General features: G+C 39.6%; 1 protein-coding gene across 1 annotated transcript; it reads right to left on the reverse strand.

Moving 5' to 3' along the window:
* Positions 1–8052: 8052 nt before the first annotated feature.
* Positions 8053–23928, reverse strand: prrx1a (paired related homeobox 1a). Its single transcript, XM_072691464.1, has 4 exons — positions 23251–23928; positions 14044–14219; positions 10999–11180; positions 8053–9289 (listed from the first exon to the last, which is right to left on the reverse strand). The coding sequence occupies exons 1-4, from the start codon at positions 23498–23500 to the stop codon at positions 9157–9159; spliced, it is 741 nt and encodes a 246-aa protein (XP_072547565.1). The 5' UTR covers positions 23501–23928; the 3' UTR covers positions 8053–9156.
* Between the last annotated feature and the right edge of the window lie 63 nt (positions 23929–23991).

A 23991-nucleotide genomic window follows, 5' to 3' on the forward strand; every position in this document is an offset into this window, starting at 1 on the left:
GTTGTAGTCATGTGGACACTATGTTGTAGTCTTGTGGATGCTACAATGATGCCATGTGGATGCTACGTTGTAGTCATGTGGACACTACGTTGTAGTCATGTGGACACTACGTTGTAGTCATGTGGACACTACGTTGTAGTCATGTGGACGCTATGTTGTAGTCATGTGGACGCTACAATGTTGTCATGTGGGCTTATGTTGTAGTCATGTGGGTGCTAGAGTGTTGTCATGTGGATGCTACACTAGAGGCAGGGGTGTGGCCATGTGTCTTCAAGTAGGCCTAGGTTTCAGGACCACATTAGAGTGTGTATGAGGGTAGAAGGGAATTCAGTTCCTCTAAAGCCATGCAGCTATATTAATTAACATTAATACATTCAGACATTCAGCTTTTACACATACACAGTCATACACGGCACAGCTAGCAGTGAAATGCTTTGATGACTGTCCACTCACATGATAACTCCACTAACAAGATAAAGAGGAAAATAATAAAATCAATTCAGCGATGATAAGACAAAAAATATCAGGAGATATAAATAACTATTCACTGATTAGCCATAACATTAGTACCCCCTGTCAAATATTGTGTAGGTTCCCTTCTTGCCACCACAACATCTCATAACATCAAGGCTTGGACCCCTTCAGGCATAGGATTTTTCAAATCCTATATGTTCTGTGAGAGCATCAATGAGCCTTTGGTGCCCACAACCCTGTCGCTGGTTCACTGTTGGTTTCTGACCCCTGCATCCCGGGAACACCCCACAAGAGCTGCCTGATGGGAATATTCTGAGCCAATCATTTATCTAGAACACCACAGTCTCAGATTCTTTCCCTTGTCCATTTCTCCATCACCTTCAAGAACTGACCGCTCACTCGTCTGGATACTTTTGGACGTGCAGTGTAATAGGGCTGTGTGTCCGCAATAGGATGCGTATCATGATGCAGGGCTTATAATTTAACATTGTAAATAAAAAAAAACAGCAGTATATTCAGAAAAAATTGACTATCCAATCAGAACAGGGCGATTAGAAGCTCGAGTACAACACTGCCATCTAGTGGTCAGGGTTTTAACACAACACAAAATAAAACACTGTCTGCCTCCAATCAGAATATCACAATACTTCGATATATCAGTATTTTCTTACACCCCTAGTGGATATTAGGAAAAGTGGAGCTGGAGCTGACTGCTTCAGGTCCGTGTGGATCGCCAGACTCATGAGAAAGTAAAGTCCATGACCAAATAGGGTCAAAACACAGCAGAGATATCAGTGAAAAATTATCAAACTCAATGATAATCAGCTTTTTCAGTGCAGATAAGAACACAATCCCAGTTCTCTCTCACTCTCTCACTCTCTCTCTCTCTCTCTGTCTCTCTCGCCCCGACTGTCTCCTCTCTAATGTGCTCCAGATGTGGGGTTGATGGGGGTGAGCTGCTTGCTTGTCATCCGTAGAGCTGTCCGTCCGCAGGGAGACCCTGTCAGTGTGCTGTGGAGGTGCGTGGGTCACAGCCGGAGGACATCTGGAAGCACTTGGGGTCAGCAAGCTGAAAGGTGAGATGGACGCAGAGCCGCAGGGGTGTGGGGTGGGGTGAGGGTCTAGGGGGCGGGGCAATAAAAGACAACATGGGGTCTTTTACAGTGATCATAACATCACTTACCCGTCTGCAACACAAACTCCACTGAGCACAGATGGAAAAAACAACGTATCCAGGCCCCGCCCACAAGTGTATTCTATCATTATAATGTCAGCCACAACATTAGAACCACTGACAGGTGGTGTGTAGAACACTGATCATCTGGTTCCAGTGGCTCCATCTGTCAAGGGGTGGATCTACATATTAGACAGCGAGTGAATGGTCAGTTCTTGAAGGTGATGAAGGTTCTGAAGCAGGTAAGAATCTGAGACACTTTGACCAGAACCAAACTGTGAGGTTCTAGATAAACGACTGGGTCATGAGAACATCTCCACCAAAACATCAGGCAGGTGGGGTGGGGTGTTCAGTCCGGTATGAAGTGGTCAGTACCTGCCAAAAGTGCTCCAAGGAAGGACTCCAAAAGGCGAACCAGCAACAGGGTCTTGGGCACCTAATGCTCATTAATGCTCAAGGAGACCCCACCTCACAACTTACAGGACTTGAAGGATCTGCTGCTACCATCGTCTTGTGGAGTCCATGCCTAGACAGGTCAGAGCTGTTGGTGACCTACACAATATTAGGCAGGTGATCTGCTGCTAACATCTAGATGCCTAGAAGGAGTCCAGATACCTCGACTTCATAGGACGACTTCAGAGGTCTTGTGGAGTCCATGCCTTGACAGGTCAGAGCTGTGGTGACGGCACAAAGGTGACCTACACTATATTAGGCCGTGTCTATACGTCCATTCATGACAAGCATCCATTGCCACATTTGGGTTAAGGGCATAAACAGTGCAAATTAGATTTCTGACTGACCTCTTTCTCAACATTTGTAGAAACCTCTGCAAGATGGCAGATCTCCAGCGCTTGCAGATCTTCAGTGTTTGATGGCCTTCACACTCGACTGCAGGGATTACTGACTCTGTTCTGAGTCACAAGGATGTTTTGATGATCCATCAGTCCAGCTTTCTGCACGTGCCATTAGAGAACCTCCAACAAGCGACTTGCGCTGTTGAGTGAAAAGCCTTTCAAGGCCCATTGACCTGAATATAAATGTCCGAAAGAGACTGTGTCAAAAAATAGCTGCTGAAATAGGAAATGGCTCCTGCTCCAGAGTGAACATCCAGCTTTTTTGCAGGTCCTCGGAGGATGGCAGTATTTGGAGAAGGCCTGACTCATAAACCCGCTTGGATCATAAAGATTCCTTCGCAAATTGGATGGAACAGGCCCAGCTCGAGGGGAGAGGCCACATAAAAGGGCGTCATTATTGGAATAATGGCTGGAATTTTAATATGGACAAATGATTTAAGTGCTAGGATCAGACTCATAGGGGCACATTGGGAAACACTGGGCATCCCCTCCTTATCCCAGTGGAAACGGTTCAGCTGTCCCTTTAATACAGTCATCCGAGGTTTATGAAGGAGAATTAGCACAAGGCTTCGTAGCACAATCTGGTAAAACAGCTTGTTTGGTACAAATGTCCAATTCATATTGAACAAAAAGCAAATATAGATTTGATTAGACATCCCAGGATTGGAATTCTGGATAATTGGTGTAGTACCTTTATTATACTCTCTATGCTGAAGAAGAGCCTGTGTCTAGGAGGCTGTTCACACCTGGCGTTAACTGTGCTTTTGGTGATCGGATCATATTCGGATTTCACTTGTCCACCTGACAAGCCAGGTGTAAACACACCCAGGACACATTGTGATTGGATTATGATCGGATCACTCAAACCACATTGGGAGGAGGTCAGAGGCAGATCTCGTCCACATTTAGTTCAAGTGTGATCAGATTCGGATAGTAAGCTGTGATCGGATTCAGTCAATTCTGCCAAATAAATGCTAATACCAGTAATAATTACTGTTGGGCTTCTCTCTCGCTGTGTGCGGGATTATTTACGGGTAGTTGGAGGCACTTCTGGCATTTTCTGATCAAACCGTTACGGGAATGCAAGGACCACCCATTGTACCACCAATACCAATTTCAGTGGGATTGGACTTCCAAATTCCTGGTATCGTGACATCATTGGTGAATGTGATAAAACACCATGAAAAGGGGGATAAGGCTTTGTACACCTGGCATTAACATGCCGAATTCTGCTTACACTTGTATTTGCAGTAAATGCGTCCCCACCAGTTTTACTATGTTGGCATAGCAACACCTCATCACTTCGTCACTTCCTGTTAGTACAAAATAGACTATTGTGTTACCAGTCTGTGTACTAACCAGCCAGATCTGCTAGCCTATCTAAGATTATACAGCATATACCTGTTAGTGTTAGTGCGTGTTATACAATTGGGACACAGCCACGAACAATGGAACTATGGGTCCGGAGATTCAGTGAGCTGTATCTTCAGTATCACCCTTCACTGGAACTAAAGCTGGGCCCAAACCCTATAAAAAACAGCCCCAGCCCCCATCAATCATCCTCCACCAAACTCTACTGTTAGCACTCTGCAGTGCAGTCTGGTAGGCAGCGTTCTCCTGGTGTCCACCAAACCCAGAATCATCCATCAGACCACTAGATAGCTGACCCTCAGCACTGCGTACAGTCATCTTCGGTTTGTGAGGAGCTGCTCTGACCCATGGAGATCCATTCCATGAAGCTCCAGACATTGGTTCTTGTACTGATGTTGCTTCCACGGGCAGATTTGTGCAGATCTAGCAGGGCAGATGTTCCCCAGGTGACTTGTGGCATCAAATGCCAGCACTATGTCTATGGAGAGTGTGTGTCTATATACATACCTGTGTAGAATCAGCACTAGGTGTGGCTGAGACACCTGAACTCAATGAGTTGGAGGATTGTCCCCACAATTTTGGGCACTTTTAAACCATGTGGAACCAAAGCATGCTTGTCAACCACCTAAATGTACCTTCTTTTTTGAGTAGCCAGTTAATTATTTCAATTAGCCTTAACTTTACACAAGGGCCCATTATGTTTACCAGAGTGTACTCCATGTTCAACACACCAGCAATGAGAATCTGACCGTTTTCTCTCAGAACTGGCAAAAAAAAGACAAATTGCGCTCAGATTTAATTGGACAGCTGGAAGGAGACCCGGCTACTAACAGTATATTCACGACCGTGTGCTGGATCTGTCCAGAAGAGTTCGGTTATTGGTTCTTGGTTGTCATGGCCCTGATTTTCTCCTCTGAACGGCCAGGAGATCCCTCGCTCGGCTGTAACCCAGCTCCTCTTTTTGGCTAAGCCTACTGTCCCTGGGGTCATCCGAGGTCACATGCAATCAGTAGGCCGAGGGGGGCCGTCAGGCGCATAAACAAGCCTTTGTCAAGCGTTCAGAAAACACCCCGTGGCCACTTAAACTGGAGCGAGTGCTTCCTGTGCCATAAACACCGTGTTTTGAAAGTAAACATTCCTGCTCAACAAAAATTTAACAGCCGTAGCCCTGCAGATGCTCTGAAGGACGGGGAATTCGCCGTGCAACACCAAGGAGTCCATCATCAGCCAATAAAACACTGCGGCAGATTTTTGGAAGTGTTCAGGCTGCTTATTTTTTTCTCCCTGCTCTTAAAAGTTTTTTTTTTTGCTGCAATCTACATCCAAAGCAAATACACAAGTGGACGTATGAGAGGAGGCTGCAAGGTCAGGGCCATGGCAGGTTAATGTGCGGAGTCGGATCTCGAAGAAATTCACGCTTGGAGAAGATCCGGCTGTCCTAAAAGGACTCTTTTTTTCCATAGTGACATTCTACGAGTGTAATTTCCATTCATTTCAGTGGAAATTGCCATAAATAGATGCGTACAGTCTTCCAAAAGCCGACTCTGCAACCAATGACTTATTTTAAATATAATTAATATATAAAATGTATGTATATTTTAAATTATCATTACTTATTTATTTATTTGTTTTACTAGTTATTATTTTTATTATTTTACTAGTTATTATTTTTATTATTTTACTAGTTATTATTATTATTTTACTAGTTATTATTATTTACTTGAGTTATTAATATTTTTTATTATTAATTATTATTTATTAGTCTATATATTAGTCTGACAAAATTCAGGAACAGATTCAGGGTGAATTACCCAGTACAACCCTAAGATTGAGCTACACTTGTAGTGTGGGCAGTGGTGTCACAGCGCTTAGAGCGCTGGGTTATCAATTACAGAGTTGATCACTGAATTTGATACACAATATGTCCAAGCTTGTCTAGTCCCTGTAGAGAAGAAGTACTGCCAATAGAATAGGACTCTCTGCAGCAGATAAACACCATGAACCTATTGGCTCCATGCTGCCTAATGCCAGGCGTGGGCTAGTAGAGGGGTATAAAGCCCCCCAGCACTGAGGAGCTGTGGAGCAGTGGAGGAGCTGTTCTCTCTGGAATGATGGTGGTGGAGCTCCATCCTGTACTTTTAGGATGAGCTGGGGAGGTGGGGATGATGAGGTGAGGTGGTGATCATCATCCAACATCCTGACCTCACTAACGCTCTTGTTGCTGAATGTGATGCATGGTTTCCCAGAACATCACTGCATCACTGTTACTGGGACCAAGTGGGTTTCAGCTCAAAAATACACTGTTGACCAATATCACAACATCTGGATATCACAACATCTGTGCAGTAGAGACCAGAGTTGGAGCCAGACTTGCCTACTCATTTAGAAGCTCGCCCCTTCCTCCCAGATCAAACATGTCTCATACCGTCTTCACCGAGCTTCCAGTGCCAAAGCAGTATAAACTGGGGTTATACCCATTAAAAGGGGTTCAAAAATGAACTGAACATGATTGACCCTATCACTGACCCTAGATGCAGTCAGTAAGCCAAGACATGTTCGGAAGAGATGCTAGGCTAACATAGCTAACAAACATTGACACTGATTTTCTGATCTCATTATTTAAATTACACGTTTAAATGTTTTGATTATTACTTTAAAAATCTATCAAAAAGCTACATAAGGGCTTCGGATGGCTTAGTGGTCTGTTGCGCTGCCACTATGGCCCAGGGGTTGTGAGTTCGAAGTGTGTTAGGTCCTTACCCTACTAGTGTCAGGAGCATTGCTAGTGCTAGGGGGAGCTGTGAATGGGTGGGTTAGCTGGCTAAACTGAATTGGCAGAAAACATATTATAATTTAAGAGACAATTTATTTTTAAACAATTTATTATTCAAACATTTAAGCTAAAATGGAGCTACATTATCATCCATGTCTCGCTTTGTAGTGATATTCCACTTTTAATCGGGACCACAGTGTGTGTAATGATTCCACAGTGTGTTGAGGTGAAAGTAGTTCCGGCTACTTCACAATTTAGCTCTGCGGTTTATTTTATTGCATATAGACTAAGGTCACGCTGTGATCTAAACCGAATCCATCTACCTACTCATAAAGATCTGGATGAGTTCTGAGAGACGGGTTGAGAGACATTTGTTAACTGAGAGATGAGGTTGGTGACAGTTCAAAACCACTGTTTGTTAGCAATGTTAGCCTAGCATCTCCTGTTGTGAACTATAGAAGCTCATGTCAGATTCAGATTGACTGAATCTAGTCAGCCAGCGATCAGTCCTGATAATCTGATTGTTGGCTGAACTTTTGCTTTAAGACCAGTCTGAAATTGGACCAAACTGAAAATAAAGCACATGTTCAAAAGTTTGTGGACACCCCTTCAAATGAACGTATTCAGCTACTTTAAGATGTGCAAAAGCACACCCCCAGCTTGTCTGGTTTCATTGGAGAAATATTGCCAATAGAATAGGATTCTCTGGGTAGAGTGATACCGAGGGGCATTAAGCCCCCAGCATTGAGCTGAGGAGCAGTGGAAGAACTGTGTTCTCTGGAATGATGGATGGTGGAGCTCCATCCAGTACTTTTAGGATGAGTTATGGTGGGGTGGTGATCATCGTCCAACATCCTGACCTCACTAGCAACGCTCTTGTCACTGAATGCAGTCTTCAGATCTTCACAGCAATGCTCCTCCTCCAAAATCTAGTAGAAAGTCTTCTTCTCTGGACAGTAGAGACAGTTACTCCAACAGAAGCAGGAGAAACTCTTTTTTTTTTTTTAAATATCATTGATTTCAGAAGAAGCAATGAAAAAGCAGGTGTCCCAATACTTTTGTCTGTATAGTCTATCTGGGGTGCAGAAGTGTGTGTTTGTGTGTGGACAAGATAAAAGCTGCAGGAACGTCTACAGTTTCACTCCGAGCCCCTTGGAGGCTCTCTGTCTCTAGTTTTCTGTGACCGTGTTCAATCTGGGAGGGGAAGAAGAGACAGTTCTGGTGGTTCTTCAGCCAGCTAGAGAGCAGTTTAGTGAAATAATGCACAGAACATCTGGACTGACCTGTTCGGATTGAATTTCTGACATAAATCACCTCACTGTGAGCCGTAATGTCCCAGGTTTGAAAAGTATCATCAGAAAAACAGAGCCGAAGCGAAGGGGTTCGGCTCTAAATAATGAAGAAACTGGGACTACTCAGGTTGTGAGAGTACATGTTCTTCTAGCTTTATTCTAAAGGACTGTGGTGAAGCTAAGCACATAATGATTTACGCTGATATCCGTAACCGTTGCCCGCAACAGCTCAGACGTTGGAGAAGCAGAGAAAGCAGAGATATAGAAAGGAATTACAGCATGAAGTCAATTTGGCACAAGGATGACATTCATCATTTTCCCAGGACCAGTATCAGCATCAGTGCGGCCATCGAGTTCCGCTGCTTCCAAAGCCAGTGATGGCCTCGGATGACAGATGATAGGACCCTCGCCGTTCCACAACACGCTAATCCTGCGAAACGTTTGCCATTACATTGCTCTCGCATGTTTTATTGCATAGTAAAATGACAGGTTCAGATATACTCAGGCAGTATACAGTACACACAGGGTAAGGCTTCTAGGCTTCAGACTCTTTAGAGAGATGGCTTTCTTCACGACGATACAGCATGGCTTTAATGTTACATACACATACCAGAATGCTCAGAAATCCTCAAAAACCACCCAAAACCCACCGTGAAATCATAATACGTTCATTACAAAGCTTTAAAAAGACGTTTTACCCAGTTATTGAAGAACACAGCAAAGTCTTGGCAGTGATTATACTGAGCTGTGGGTCTCTTGGGAAATCAAGGAAAAATCCTAAAGACTCCCCGAAACAGTCTTCAGCCGAATTCCAGAGAGGTCATCGCTGCCCTGCGATCCGCTGCGGTTTCCAGAACCTGCCGGAGCGACGCCCATGCAGCCGCGGAGAACACGAAAACACAAACTTTCCATTTCGCCATTTTGTGTTCTCCAGAACCCTTTCCCCACATGTCTTCAGCGGCTGCCCAAAACATGACAGTATCTTACGTAAATCAATGCTTTAGAATTTCTGGGCTGTTTTCCCTCCTCTCTTTGGTTTAACGTCCTGGATAAGTTCCGTTATTCTTCTCGTCCGCGCCTTCCAAGAAGGCCGCAATGCTGTAAGGCACACAGTGAGTACATTCGTGTGTATGGAGACTGACAGGCAGGGTCTTTCTTTGGCATGACGGCACCGTACGCCCACCGTTCTGCCCCCAAACGCGCTCAAAAAACAGGCTCTCAGTTGACGGTGGGCACCTGGTTCAGGCTGTACTCTTTGGCCTTCAGTCTCAGGTTGGCGATGCTGTTGGCCATGTTCACGCCCTGGGCTGCGTTGTTGTTGGCACACGACGGCGAGTAGGTTGCCATTGCGCTAAAAGAAAAGGGCAAAGGTCAGGATTTCAAATCAGCAAGGCTTTTTCTTTTCTCCCCTTTGAGCAAAACATTTATGAGCACCACAAAAAAACAACGTTTAATAGCTCCCTTCCCCGAGCCCGGGGAAATTAGGACGCTTGACGTTGAGGCAAAACTGCAAAGCGGTCGTTACGTTTTCATTGCCTGACCTACGCACAATCGACCACAACCACAACAACATTCATCACGGATGAAGAATGTGGAGCCCAGGCCAACATGTGTCAAACACATTACTACCAATTTTCAGAAAGCTAGTAAATATCCTGTGAGCTCTACTCTTAAACACAAAGGTGCCCCTTAGGTTCTTTGGAAGTACTTTTGGTTCCCCAAAGAACCGTTCAGTGAGAAACGTGTTTATGGATGAGTGGGGAAAAACCTTTTTGATGTTTAAACACAGCGTATGTTCTAAACCAGAGTGGGGTGGGGTTTCCTAGAACCTTACATTTAAAGCCCAGAACCATTTGGGAACCTTTTAAGAATTTAAGGTTGATTTCAATGCACAAAATGTAAAAAATCAACAAACAGTATATGGGGATAAAACTGTAATAATAATAACAACACTAATAACAATAATAATTATTATTGCTTTAGAATTAAGACATTTTAACATAAAATATAAAAAATGTTTTAAAATGTTTTTAAAATATGTGTATCATTATACCTATGAAATGTATTAATTACATTTTGTTAGCGGCCCATATTGGCCATTTTCCAACAGTAGACTAAATAAGAAATTAGTTTGTATATGGGCCAGTCTGAAATATGTAAATGACCTCTGTTCTGAGTGGCTGCTCTATATTGTGCCTAAAAATGTGTTTAAAAAGCAGTCAGATATGAAACATCAGTGTGAGTTGGCGGTGCTAAACTGTAGACTAAATAGGTTAATGTGTTGGGTTTTGTGACATCACTAAAAACACTTGGTTTATGATATCACTAAAAACAATGGGTTTTGTGACATCACTAAATGGGTTTTGTGACATCACTAAAAACACTTGGTTTATGATATCACTAAAAACAATGGGTTTTGTGACATCACTAAATGGGTTTTGTGACATCACCAAAAAACAATGGGTTTGTGACATCATTAAAAACAATGGGTTTGTGACATCACTAAAAATAATGGGTTTTGTGACATCATTAAAAACAATGGGTTTGTGACATCACTAAAAATAATGGGTTTTGTGACATCACTAAAAACAATGGGTTTTGTGACATCATTAAAAACAATGGGTTTGTGACATCACTAAAAATAATGGGTTTTGTGACATCATTAAAAACAATGGGTTTGTGACATCACTAAAAATAATGGGTTTGGGACATCACTAAAACACTAGACTTAAAAGGATGCCTTGAAGCTTAACTTCCACATCTGGGCTGTTTGGACTGTAGAGTGCATCATACATTGTAACCGTGTTTAAGCAGTCTGCTCGGATTGGCTGTTCTATATTTTGCCTTACTTTAAAATCAAGGTGAGTGGGCGGGGCTGAACTGTTACAGGCTGAGTCAGTAAATTTGTGTTGGTTAGTTTTGCTGCTTTTGCTGCTTTTACTCGCTCAGTGAGTGAAGTTCAGCCTGATATGGCCGCTTTAAGGGCTTTACAGTTTAGCAGGGTGTGGATCTGCTAGACCAGCTGGTTTTGGACCCAGCTTTGTAGTTTAAGGCTGTTACCTGTATGGAGGTGAGCCGCCCCAGGACAGGTAGTCGCTGGGTCTGGGTGCAGGCCGTGGCACAATTGGCTGTTCCACTGATGTGACGTCTCCTGAGTAAGACTTGAGTAGCGAAGCGTTTTTACTGGCCAGCATGGCTCTCTCGTTACGCCGGAACTTGGCCCGTCTGTTCTGAAACCACACCTGAGAAAACACAGGAAAAGTCGGCCTTGTGAAAAAGACAGCAGCTTCTCTGGAGAAAGACAGAAGCTCCACACTCCAGGACAGAAGGTAAAATGGGGGTGACGTGAGTTCACACAGGAGATTTTCAAATATGAATGGAATGGAAATAATCTGGTCGTCATTTATTTTTTAGAGATGAGAGAAGAGCTGTTTACAGCCTACAGTAAAAGATCTGAAGGCAGTACATTAAGGGGTAATAGGGTAGAAAAATTAACCAATAGAGATCACCATGAAACTTCTCCAGTTCATTACTTACATTAAGACAATTATGTTTTTCTATTTTTGTGAAATCTTATATTTAAATATGCAAATGAGGTGTAATCTAAATATGCACTACATTTACATACACTTCAAGTAATAGAAATCTAAATGCTGGATAAACTCTTGATTTAATCTGTTTTTGTTTTATTTTGTTGACAAATTAGAATAAAAAGGTTTTTAGTGAAGGAATTTAGAAAAAATCTCGTTTTACCACAAACACAAAATACTGGCAAAAACCCATTTTTTCCATGTTTTTCTGCATAAAAAGTTACATAAATCAGGCTGTGAATGATACATGAACAATCCCCTTGATGGAAACCTTCAGAATATAGATAAGAAGAACACTTGAGAATTTGATGTATGTAGGAACTACTGAATTTGAGAATATTTCCTTTAAAGATGCCAACATAAGCCAATGGGATTTCATGGTTACGTTTAAATCCCACTTTTTGGCTTTTGATTGGTTGCTGATACAAAGAAAATGTGTTTGAATTCTATTTTTTATGAATTTAGGGGAAATCTACACAAACAAACAATGAAAGAAATGTAAGTCCAGAATCTGAACATTGACCAGTGCAGATCAGCAGTGTCTTTGCCTGCCATGTCTCGCCCTCTTCCAAACTCCACTAGGTTTTTTGGAGCGATGCCACAGACCACTTCACCACGTTTGGCCTCCTAAACACCTTTTCAGTTCATGGTTCTCTGCAGAATTGGCTTTGTAACTGAGGTGTGTTGGGTGTGAAGAACCTCTTTAAAGTCTAGAGAACCTCCACACAGTGAAAAGATGCTTCTTAGATCTTCACCACGAAGCTGAGAACCATTTAAGGGCCTGTACTAGTAAGAGCGCAGTGCTGGCTGTGAGATAATGAGTTCTGTGGAAGTCGGTTCTGTGTGTTTTGCTTTGAGTCATTCTGTTTCAGCAGCCAACGCAAGTTTCGGACCTCATTTCCATCTCATCAGCAGTAGCAGGTGACATGGAAACTCTGAATCAGAGTGTCTGCTCATATCCGTACACTTCATTCACCTCAAGCTTTACCAAGATTGACCTCTCAAAACAAAATAACTACAGAACTAATATTAGCTTAGTGTAACTTAGCAGATATAGGATAATCCATTCTGGATATGGGATAATTTATAGCAGATACTGAATAATTCATACTGGATGTTGAGTAATTTATAGCAGATACTGAATATTTTTTACTGGATACTGAATAATTCATAGTGGATACTGCATAATTCATATTGGAAACTGAGTAATTTATAGCAGATGCTGGATAATTCATACTGATTACTGTTCAATTCATAGTAGATACTGAATAATTAATAGTGGATACTGAGTAAAGTATAGCATATACTGTATAATTCATAGTGGATGTTGAGTAATTTATAGCAGATACTGCGTAATTCATACTAGATGTTAAGTAATTTATAGCAGATACTGCATAATTCATACTGAATAGCGTGTCATTTATGAAAGATACAGAAACATTCATACTGCTTACTTAAAAACTTATAGTAGATACTGAATTACTCATAGTGGATACTGAGTAATGTATAGCATATACTGCATAATTCATAGTGGATGTTGAGTAATTTATGGCAGATACTGCATAATTCATACTAGATGTTGAGTAATTTATAACAAACACTGCAGAATTCATACTGGATAGCGAGTCATTTATAGAAGATACAGAATCATTCATACTGGTTACTTAAAAACTTATAGTAGATACTGAATAAATCATAGTGGACACTGAGTAATTTATAGCAGATACTGCATAATTCATACTGGATGTTACAGGCCAACTGAATAATTCATAGTGAATACAAAATGATTAATAGTAGGTGCTAAATAATTCCTAATGATTACTAAATATTTCATACTGCTTAATTAATCATTAATAGTACATTAATAAATTAAATAATTCATAGTGTATACTGAATACTTAACATTGAATAAGTCTATGGTTTAAGGAATTAAGGGGATTAGATTTTTGGATGATCACTAATCATCCAGAAAACACTCCACACGTTCTGATTGTGATTTAACTGGTGTTGCTTGAAATGTTCACATAATTAATTCACAATAAAATACTGTAAAATGGACTTTTCTGCATTTCTGAGGTAGTTGTAAAGTGGGACCTGCATGAGCATCAATGACCACTGCAGAGACCTGCCTGCTGTTCTGGTGGAGATGTTCTGACCCAGTCGTTTATCTAGAAACATCACAGTCTGGTTCTGGTCAAAGTGTCTCAGATTCTTACGCTTGTCCATTTTTCCTGCTTCACCACCTTCATCTCATTCAAGAACCGACTGTTAACCTGCTGCCTAATGTATCCATCCCTGGACAGGAGCCACTGGAACCAGATCATCAATGTTCTTCACTTCACTGGCAGTGGTTTTAATGATATGGCTGATTCATGTTCATTGTAATATATTGGGTTCTTTAGTACAGTGAAGGCGCTGTATTTGGAGTTGGAGTTGGGCTGGACCACTATACTGACCCGTGCCATGTGTGCCTGATGTCATGTATCATTGGGTCATATACTTTAAGGTGACTGACCTGTACTCGGGCCTCAGTGAGGTTGACCCTGCGCGCCAGGTCCTCTCTGACGAAGGCGTCGGGGTAGTGCGTCCGCTCGAACACCCGCTCCAGCGCCTGCAGCTGACTGCTGTTAAAGGTGGTCCGGTTCCTCCGCTGCTTACGCTTCTTCTTCTCCTCAGAGTTCAGCTGCTCACCTGAGACACACACACACACACACACACACATACACAGATCAGACGTGTCTAACGAGGTTAAGGGTCTCTAAATGCCAAAAAATTAGTACACTCCTAGGAAAAAGGGTTCTAAAGAGGTATGTAGAACCAAGGTGAGACTATGTGCGAATAGGGTCATATTGCCATAACATTAAAACCACCAGTCTAATATTGTATAGGTTCCCTTTATGCTGCCAAAACAGCTCCAACCCATCGAGGGTCCTCACAAGGCCCCTGAAGGTGTCCTGCTGTGGTATCTGGAACACCAAGACTAACGTTAGCAGCAGCAGATTCTTCAAGTCCTGTATGTTTTGAGGTGGGCGGGGCCTCCATGAGCATCAATGAGCCTTAGAAACAGATCAATAATGTTATTCACGACTCCTGTCAGTGGTTTTAATGTTATGGCTGATTGGTGTACATCACAATGAATCTTTTCTAGTAGTTTAAAGTTACGAATAACTTTCATTTTTACTGGATACTGAATCATATATAGCATATACTGCATAATTCATAACAGATACTGAATAATTTATACTGGTTACTGCATAATTCATAGTAGATACTGAATAATTCATAGTGGATACTGAATAATTTATAGTAGATACTGAATAATTCATACTGGATGTTGAGTAATTCATAGTAGATACCGAATCATTCATAGTGGATACTGAGTAATGAATAGCAAATACTGAATAATTTATACTTGATACTGAGGAATTTATAGTAGATACCGAATAATTCATACTGAGTAATTTATAACAGACACTGCATAATTCATACTGGATTTGAGTAATGTATATCAGACACTGAATAATTTATACTGAATACTGAGTAATTCATAGTAGATACTGGATAATTTATAATGGATACTGAGTAATTTATAGCAGATACTGAATAATTCATACTGGTTACTGAAAAACTCATAGTAGATACTAAATAATTCATAGTAGATACTGAATAATTAATAGTGGATACTGAGTAATGTATATCAGATACTGAATAATTCATACTGGATGCTGAGTAATGTATTGCAGATACTGAATAATTCATACTGGTTACTGAAAAACTCAAAGTAGATACTGAATAATTCATACTAAATACTAAATAATTGCAATTTTTTAATTGGAAGTGTTGAATTACTAAACATACTAAAGTTAAAACTCTGTGGACTTGAATCCAGTCCTTTCCCCTGAACTCAAAACAAAACACAAAACACAATAATCCTTGTAATAAAATAAAATAAACCCCCATGCACAGTGTAAGACGTTAGGGAGAGACGTTTGCAGAGAAGGATGTGAAAAAATGAAAGTAAGTCTTGTTTTTAATTTATTTAAAATTATTTTTATCTGTTTAGAAACTGTGGTAGAATCTGAGTATCGTGACCCACAAGGTCCAGTGTAGATACTTCAGATACTCGGCTTACCTTTATCAAACATTTACCTGAATATCTATTCAATACATCAACGCTACATTTAATGTGATTGAGCCGATTACATCTAACCATGAACTAATCCTAACCTGAAGATGAACCCAAATCCTAAACCTCTTATACATTCACCTGCCTGACGAAAGCCTCCAGCTCGCTGTATTTCACACAGGACGCGTCAGGAAGAAGACCAGCAGAGAAGAATAGAGCCGGTTGTTCTGTTCCATCATTAAACACCCGGGTTCTTTTAAAGACGGACCCAGTTTTAAAAACCCAGAGAAGAAATCACATCACCTTAATACCAGTCCAGATAACTGCAGTCCTACATTCTGCTCATCCTGCACTCTAAATCTCTATATTTTTGTTTTCTGCATATTTTTCTGCTCTATATATTCCTTCATCTATAATCTTTAATCTTTATCTTTTATGTATGTTTATCTTGTTATAATGTGAGCAGAAAGTCATTATAGCGTTTCACTGCATGACTATCTTAGTAAAAACTGTTTTTGAGTTTGATAATTTTTTTCTGGCAGATTTAAGATTTATATTTATTACTAATTGTAATAAATATAGATTGTTTGTGGAACTGTGGTTTGCTGGATTTACCCTGTAAATGTGGTTATTATTGCTGTTATTACTTATGAGTAATATACAACATTTTTGTAGTTATTACCAGTAATTATTGGGGTTTTGCTGTAATATTTAAAAGCTGTTAAATAATTACACTGATGATTTAATATTGGATGGATTTCATGTAATATTCTGTACGGACAGATGTGAATTGGCGTAATCATAACCACAGTTGCATGTCTGTACCTCAATACTAGAACACAATACTGGAAAGGTGTTTTACAGTTACAGATTTCAGAAAGTTGTTCCACACTGATGTAACTTAAATCCATTATTGTTATTAAATGATTATTATACAGTACTATAGAAATCTTACAGGTTCTTATTGTATTACTGTAATATTTGATCCGGTAGTGCTGCTTTACAGTAATCTGTTATACGAGTATATCACCCTGTAGTAAAACACATTTACTGTAACATTCTTATATATATATATAAATATATATATATATATATATATATATATATATATATATATATATATATATATATATATATTTCTCTGCATGTATATTTGATAATTTTGTGAGTAAGTTAAATGTGTAAAAATAAAGTATAAATGTATACAGTCTAATGCAAAGTCTTTATAATATATAAATTGTATATTGTATATTGTAAATTGTATAGAAATAAGTGTAAAAAAGTCACATCCTCTATGCAGAGACACGCCTACACATTTCAAAGCATAATTACTGCATAAATATTTACAGAATGTAACATATTGCAAAAAATATATATACATGTTGCTTGTACAAAAGCAATGGCATATTAAATGTTATGTTTTATATTTTTTTCAAATGTGTTCAATTCAGTAGATAGAAATTGTGTTTAAAATGAATGTGCCTATACAAAGAAATCCTGCATATTTGAGTTATCTGTAGAGAATTGGTTCCCTTACGTATATTCCCAACAAAATGTGTCATTTGATCAGGAGTGCCCAGACTTTTCAGTTGAAAGTCTTTCAAGTTTTTCTTAGACATTATTAAAACAAATTCAAATTCTTATAACGACACTCCTGTAAAACGCATTCAATACACTGTATATTTGTTGACCTGGTTGCCCATCAGTAATTAGGTCTACAGTAATGGTTCATGGCAACGGCTCAGGACACTGGCATGGAAAAGCAGGGTTTTAAATATAAATAATTGTGATGAAAAGTTACTATTGCATGAACAGTCTTACATTTGGGGGAAAACTATTCTTTACATTTTTGACAAATTTCTGTTACTTTTGACATTAAAACTAATGAAAAAGAAAGTCCAGACTTGAGCTTTGCTTTATTTGGTAAATTTCAAATGTTATACTTTAGAAAAATAAAGGAAAGTTGGGAGTTTATTCTGCAAAAATTACTTTGAGAAAACTGAACTGGGTTTATTCATCTCTAATTAAGACTTTATATTGAATAATGCTTTATTCAAAGTATTTATTGGAGTTGCATAACCCCAGTTTAATTGCTTATTACCACATGATTTTTTTTTTTTTTAGGTTGAACGGCCGAATCACTTTTTTTACAGTGTAAATTGTAGAATGTCAAATAAATGTAAATATATTTAACTAATAAATTATGATATTACATTTAAATAGAACGACAAATGACAGTAATAACTTGACTCCTAGTATTAATATCATCTAAACACTGTCAAATTATCATAATCATCATCTCTGTATATATCGTCTCTGTCAGATCAAAAACCTTGTATCTCCGAAAAGGCAGCTTTACAAGAGAAAATGGAAAAGAACTTCTCAGCTTTCAATGGAGGTCAAAGTAAAATTCCTAAAATATAAAAAAAATCCTCATGAACTTCAGTCTACAGTATAAAGAACAACTGCCAGATTCACATTATGGAGAAAAGTGAAAAACAGCAAACATGGAGACACACAGCTGTTGGACCACAGGGATTTGTTGATCCTCCTCTCCTTAATTAGGCCAACAGCACAAACAGGAGCCAGCCGCTGGAGTCACACCTCCTCTTAATCACTTTAAAAAGACCACTTATGAGGAGTAAGTGGGGGGCTGTAGCTGAGGCCCGGCCTGCGGAGGACTTCTCTAAAGCCCCCGCTCCTCAAACAGGCCCCAGAAAAGCCTCTCGAACACATCAATCACGCCCTCAGATCACTCCATAAAGCCACGCTGTGACTGGGTGACGAATTGATTGGCTCCAACTCCCCCGAAGGCGTAACTCCAAAAACAAAGATTAAAGAAGGGAATTATAGCTTGTTAGAGGACTCTAATCCCAACGCAGGCCGGACTGGGGTGCAGGCGCATCCTTCAGTGACCATCAGCAGTTAGCAGTATTGAAGGGATGCTCTGTGAGCCCTGATCTACACTTGTGTTCTGGTCACTTTCAGTCACGTCCACTTAGATTCCTCAGCTTAGTTTGGACTGGGGTCACTATTAGAGCTTCAGTGAGGTCAGGCTTTGAGAGGAAAGGTTATCTGGTGGTTATTTTGGTAAAACAGCTAATTTTTACTGCAGAGTGAAGTCAGAGTGGTCGTTCTACAGACTATACAGCACAGCTTTGCTGGGTTGAGTTGTTAAGAGTTTCGATTTACAGTCTGTCTTAATGTAAAATAGAATTATTCATAGATTTGATTCAATTTTTTAAAGTGTTTTTAAATGATAAAAAAATGTAAACAAGTGAGAATTAAAATTTTGCTCTAACAGATATCATCAGAACACAAATTGTATCTCTGAATCTTTTAAATATATATTTTAAAAATATTTTTAAATCAATTTGTTGGAAAAAAAGCAAAAAATATATATATATGTAAGAAATAGAATTTTTTAAATACCTTAAAAATTTAATTAAATAATAACATAAATGATTGAATTGAATTATTTACACTGTCATTCCCACTGGTAATCAGCTCTGATCTGATCAAAAACTCAGGATCACCCCCAGATCATTCCTCAAGCCTGAAACAGGTGAATGTGTGTGAAACACACACACACACACACTCCTCAAAACCTCACAACCGGCCGAGAGGTGTAGGAGCTAATCTGGACCAGCTTTCATTTAAATAAACAAATAAACGGACCCTCTGAATGAGTGTAAATAAATAAACATTCCAACCAAGCACATAAACATGACTCAGACTCGGTGTGTGTCGGCCGATCCAGTTCATTTCAGTTCGGTACACACTCCAACAGTCAGTCTCCTCTCACTGTGCTTTATTAATTCTGACAACTTAAATGAAATGTATGTGCACAGAGCAGACACAGCTTCTCTTTATTAGCTGAATGTAACGGATTCGAAAAAATATTAATGTTAAAAATGTGCATTAACCTTCACACATGCCACTTCTTTTAGTGTAATGTGGTACATTCAGTAAGTAAACAGTAGTTTAGACATGTGTAGATTTGTTAAATTGATATATTTGAATTATATATATATATATTATTTGAATTAGATTATTATTATTATTTATTATTATTATATAAAGATATTATTATATATATCTTTATACTGTATCAGAATTTCATGATGAACGGACCAATAGAAATGCTCCAAAATGACCTGCAAAAAAGCTTTTTACTATTATTATTTAAATATTTTACTAAAATCTTTGACTTCCATTGAAAGTTTAAAAGTTTTTCCTTCTCCTGTAAAGCTGCTGTTTGGAGATACATGGGTTTTTACATGAAAGCGGCAATGTGTGTGCATATATATATATATATATATATATATATATATATATATATATATATATATATAGTAATTTTACAGGAGAAAAAAAAAAACCTTCAAAGATTTTAGTAAAATATTTAAATAATAATAGTAAAAAGCTTTTTTGCAGGTCATTTTGGAGCGTTTCTATTGGTCCGTTCATCATGAAATTCTGATACAGTATAAAGAACAACTGCCAGATTCACACTGTTGAGAAAAGTGATAAACCAGTGACGGAGTCAAATTCCACCAGCAGCTGATTAGATAAACTGGGTGATGGATGGGAACTGGGATTACTGGCTTTCCTCCAAAAGAATGCTGGAGATGGTTGATCTAACACACACACACACACACACACACACATACACACACACACACACCACAATCCCAATGTATTGTTTGTTCCAAATAACTTTTAATTCCATGGTAATCAGTTTTGTCTGGGTAGAGAGAGGCGTGTTTTTTTGTACAGCAAATTTTTGTGAACCTTTATACGTTTTATTAATTTTATTCATTTCAGAATCAGATTTGTAATCAGACTTGTTCAGATTTGTTAATCAGACTTGTTACCTTGTATTTACCCACATTAGAGTCCCTCAGCAGTGGCAGCTGTCAGTCATACAGCGGACTGAGCAATATTACAATATCTGCAAAAATTTAACATTCTGTTTAGATGGAAAATCTGAAAAGTCTCTCTAAGCCGAACTTTCTCGCTTTAAATAGTTTTTTGTTCATCTCTTTTTCAACTTTCTATTAGATTAGTGTCAAGTAACAACAAGTACAAATACTTAATTACTTTACTTTAGTAGAAATGTCTGTTATCTAAACTTTACTGACTTTACTTCTACTTCTCTCATTTTCCCCCAATTATCTGAACTTTCTCCTCCTTACGTTTTAAAAACAGCCTCGTTCTCCTATTTCATTTCCCTTTGATTTCATTCCGGCTCGTCATCAATAAAAACCCTCTCCAGATAAATCTCTCAATCCGCTCCATGAAGCTCATGTTGATGCTCAGTAGAGCACAGAGACGCTCCTTTAATAGAGCTGATATTACTGAAATGCTTCATTTTCAATGGGCAGATCTGCAGCTGAAACAGGAGCCTAGTGCAGCCCAACATTTTTAACATCAACATTTTAATAGATCATTCTCCTCATTATGACTTTTAGAGAAATGGTGTTTGGGGGGGGGGGGGGGGGGGGGAAGTGCACTATAGACCCCTGTGGCGCGGCCTAAGCTTTCAGCCTTTGTTTTCCTTCCATTGCTTTTACTTTTCTACTTGAAGTGGTTCTGAAACCAGTACTTTTACACTTTTACTGGAGTAAAAAGCTTCAGTTGATACTTCAGCTTCTATAGAAGTCTTTTAAAACCTAGTATCTCCACTCACTTCTACCTGAGGAATGCATGGGAAGACTTTTCACAGCTTTGTTAGCAGGATACAAACTCATCGTTTTCCCTCTTTTATTTCCTAAAAATAGAAAAATTCCAGCAACATCCTTTTCATGAAACCTGATCAGAAATCAGCAGATTCTTTTATTCTATTATATATATACATATGCATCTTTATTTTGATATAGTATGAACCTGGCAGTTGTTTGTTATATTGCATCAGAATTTCATGATGAACTGACCAATAGAAATGTTCCAAAATGACTTAAAATTAAATCTTTCTTCATTAACTTCCATTAAAAGTTAAGAAGTTTTTTTTTTTCCATGCTTTGGAGATACTAGATTTTTGCGGAACTTTAAAGGAACTTTAAAGTTGCTCAGTTGTCTCGTGATAGAAAATCTGATTAATCATTTGATTGTAAAATTGTAAAATTAAACTATGAAATTCACACATGATAAAAATCTGCACTTTTAAATGTTCATCTAAGTCATAACTGCAATAAACTCCCATCACTTCAGACAAATCAGGAGACATTCTGGGCTGTTTCTCCTCATTATACTGCATTTATGTGGAAATCGGTGGGTTAACAGATATACAAACCTTGTATCTCCACTTTCTCTGTTTTCCACTTTTCTCCATCATGTGAATCTGGCAGTTGTTCTTTATACTGTATTAGAATTTCCTGACGAACGGACCAATAGAAATGCTCCAAAATGACCCAAAATAAAATCTTTTACATTGCCTTTTTTATTTCTTCTGTAAAGCTTCCGTTTGGAGATACAAGGTTTTCAGTAGACCTCATTATATATGTATGTTATTTGGCCTATTTTAGTCTGAGCTGTGGTTGTGAAGGTTCAGCGTGGGTAAAGGTTCAGTCCGCAGCCATGTAGTTCAGCTACCCAGCACACAGCCTCCTCCAGCAGTGCTCTCCATGCCTGAGGGTTCTCCTCTGAGCCCGGTCTCAGAAACCAGCTGACCGCTAGCGACCAGTGAGCCGCCATTGTGAGTTAAGGGGTTTAGCAGCACATTACTGTCCACTCTTTTCTTCAGTAATGTACAAACCAGTTCGTCAGTTCAGCCTGAAACTGGTAACACGTTGTTTAACTGGTTTTAACTGGTTTTGTTGATTAATTTTTGAAGAAAATTAATATTTTCCACCAATTCAAACCTCAAAAACTCTTCAGACCAACTTCAAAAAAGTATATATATATTAATTTAGCCTGAATAAAACCAGGTAAACTCGCTTAACTCGCCGCGTACAGTTGTGCTTGAGGCTGATGACTCAGTCTTACTCTGTAGTGCGAGTGTATTATAGGAGCCCTGCTGTTGTGGACTAGATAAAGAACCTGAACGAGGACGTTTTGGGATCTTCCAGCGGTTCTGAGCGTGATTGCTGTAGACTGACTTTAAATGGTTGTAAGCTTAAATGAAAAACCTTTGATTTGATGGAGAACCTTTGCGTTCTGTGCAGGTTCTCCAAACTGCAAAGGGTTCTTCACGTTCAAGGAACCAACAGTGCTTCTACTACAGCATGGCTCCAGCCTTTTCTACTCATGATTACTATTGTTATTGTTGGTTGGTGTTGGAGAACGTCTGTCAGGGAGAAACTACATGGACCATTTGGTTCTACGAGCTCCAAAAAAGTGCTGAAAACAAGATTCTGCGACAGTGGAACCCAGTTTAGTACAGCATAGCAGCTTTTTTTAAGGTTTAAAGGTTCTAGAAGAGAACCATTTAACCAGGCCTACAGTCTACGGTCCTATATAGAACCACTTTCTTTACTAAAGAAGTAAAGTGATTGGTTATTATCATTATTATTATTATTTATTTATTTATTAAATATACATAAAAATAAAATGAAAAAAAAAAAAACCCCCCCAAAATAAAAGCCCCCAGCTTACTGTCTTGCTGCGTGGTGTCGCTGCCGCTGGTCAGTCCGGGCGACTCCAGCATGTTCCTGCCCGCCTCTGCGGCCCCCTCGTCCCCTTGCGCTCCCACCATCTCCCTCGCTTCCTCCAGGTCCAGCAGGTGGCTCACCGAAAAGTTCTTCTTGGCCTGTAAATTGTCCAGATGATTGGCGGTGATGGGGCTTTCCAGGCGGTTGGGCAGCACAGCTGGTCTGTCCATTACATGGGCATAGCTAGAAGTCATGACGCAGACTGGACGGGAGAGTGAGCGGAGCTGGTGGCAGAAGACGACTCCAGATGCTCCTCACTTACAAAAAACATGGATCTGTTGCGGAGATCACACACATGAAAGCTTCGTTTTCGGGTGGAAAAACTGTCCTTCTTCTGGCTGCTGGATCCAAAAGCTCCAAGCTGAGGGTCCGTCCCGCTGAGCAACCTCCCCCCCTGCAGAGGAGTTTCTGGTGTTAACTTCAGAAAGCCTGCTTTGGGTTTCTGTCTCTGGAACAGCAAGACCATCAAGCCAGCGCTGATCTTCTCACAGAAACCATTTGCCTTCTTCGAACACTTCTGGACTTTACAGCACACACTCAACTGGTCTCTTCACCCCTCTCTCTCTCTCTCTCTCTCTCTCTCTCTCTCTCTCCCTCTCCTGGGCATGGAGCAGCTCCTGCTACTTCAAACAACTGCGAATGTCTGGCACTAAAGTGTGGGGGGGAGCCTGAGAGGAAAATAAAT

This window comes from Salminus brasiliensis, chromosome 11 (genome assembly GCF_030463535.1).
Source record: "Salminus brasiliensis chromosome 11, fSalBra1.hap2, whole genome shotgun sequence".
NCBI classification, from domain to species: Eukaryota; Metazoa; Chordata; class Actinopteri; order Characiformes; family Bryconidae; genus Salminus; species Salminus brasiliensis.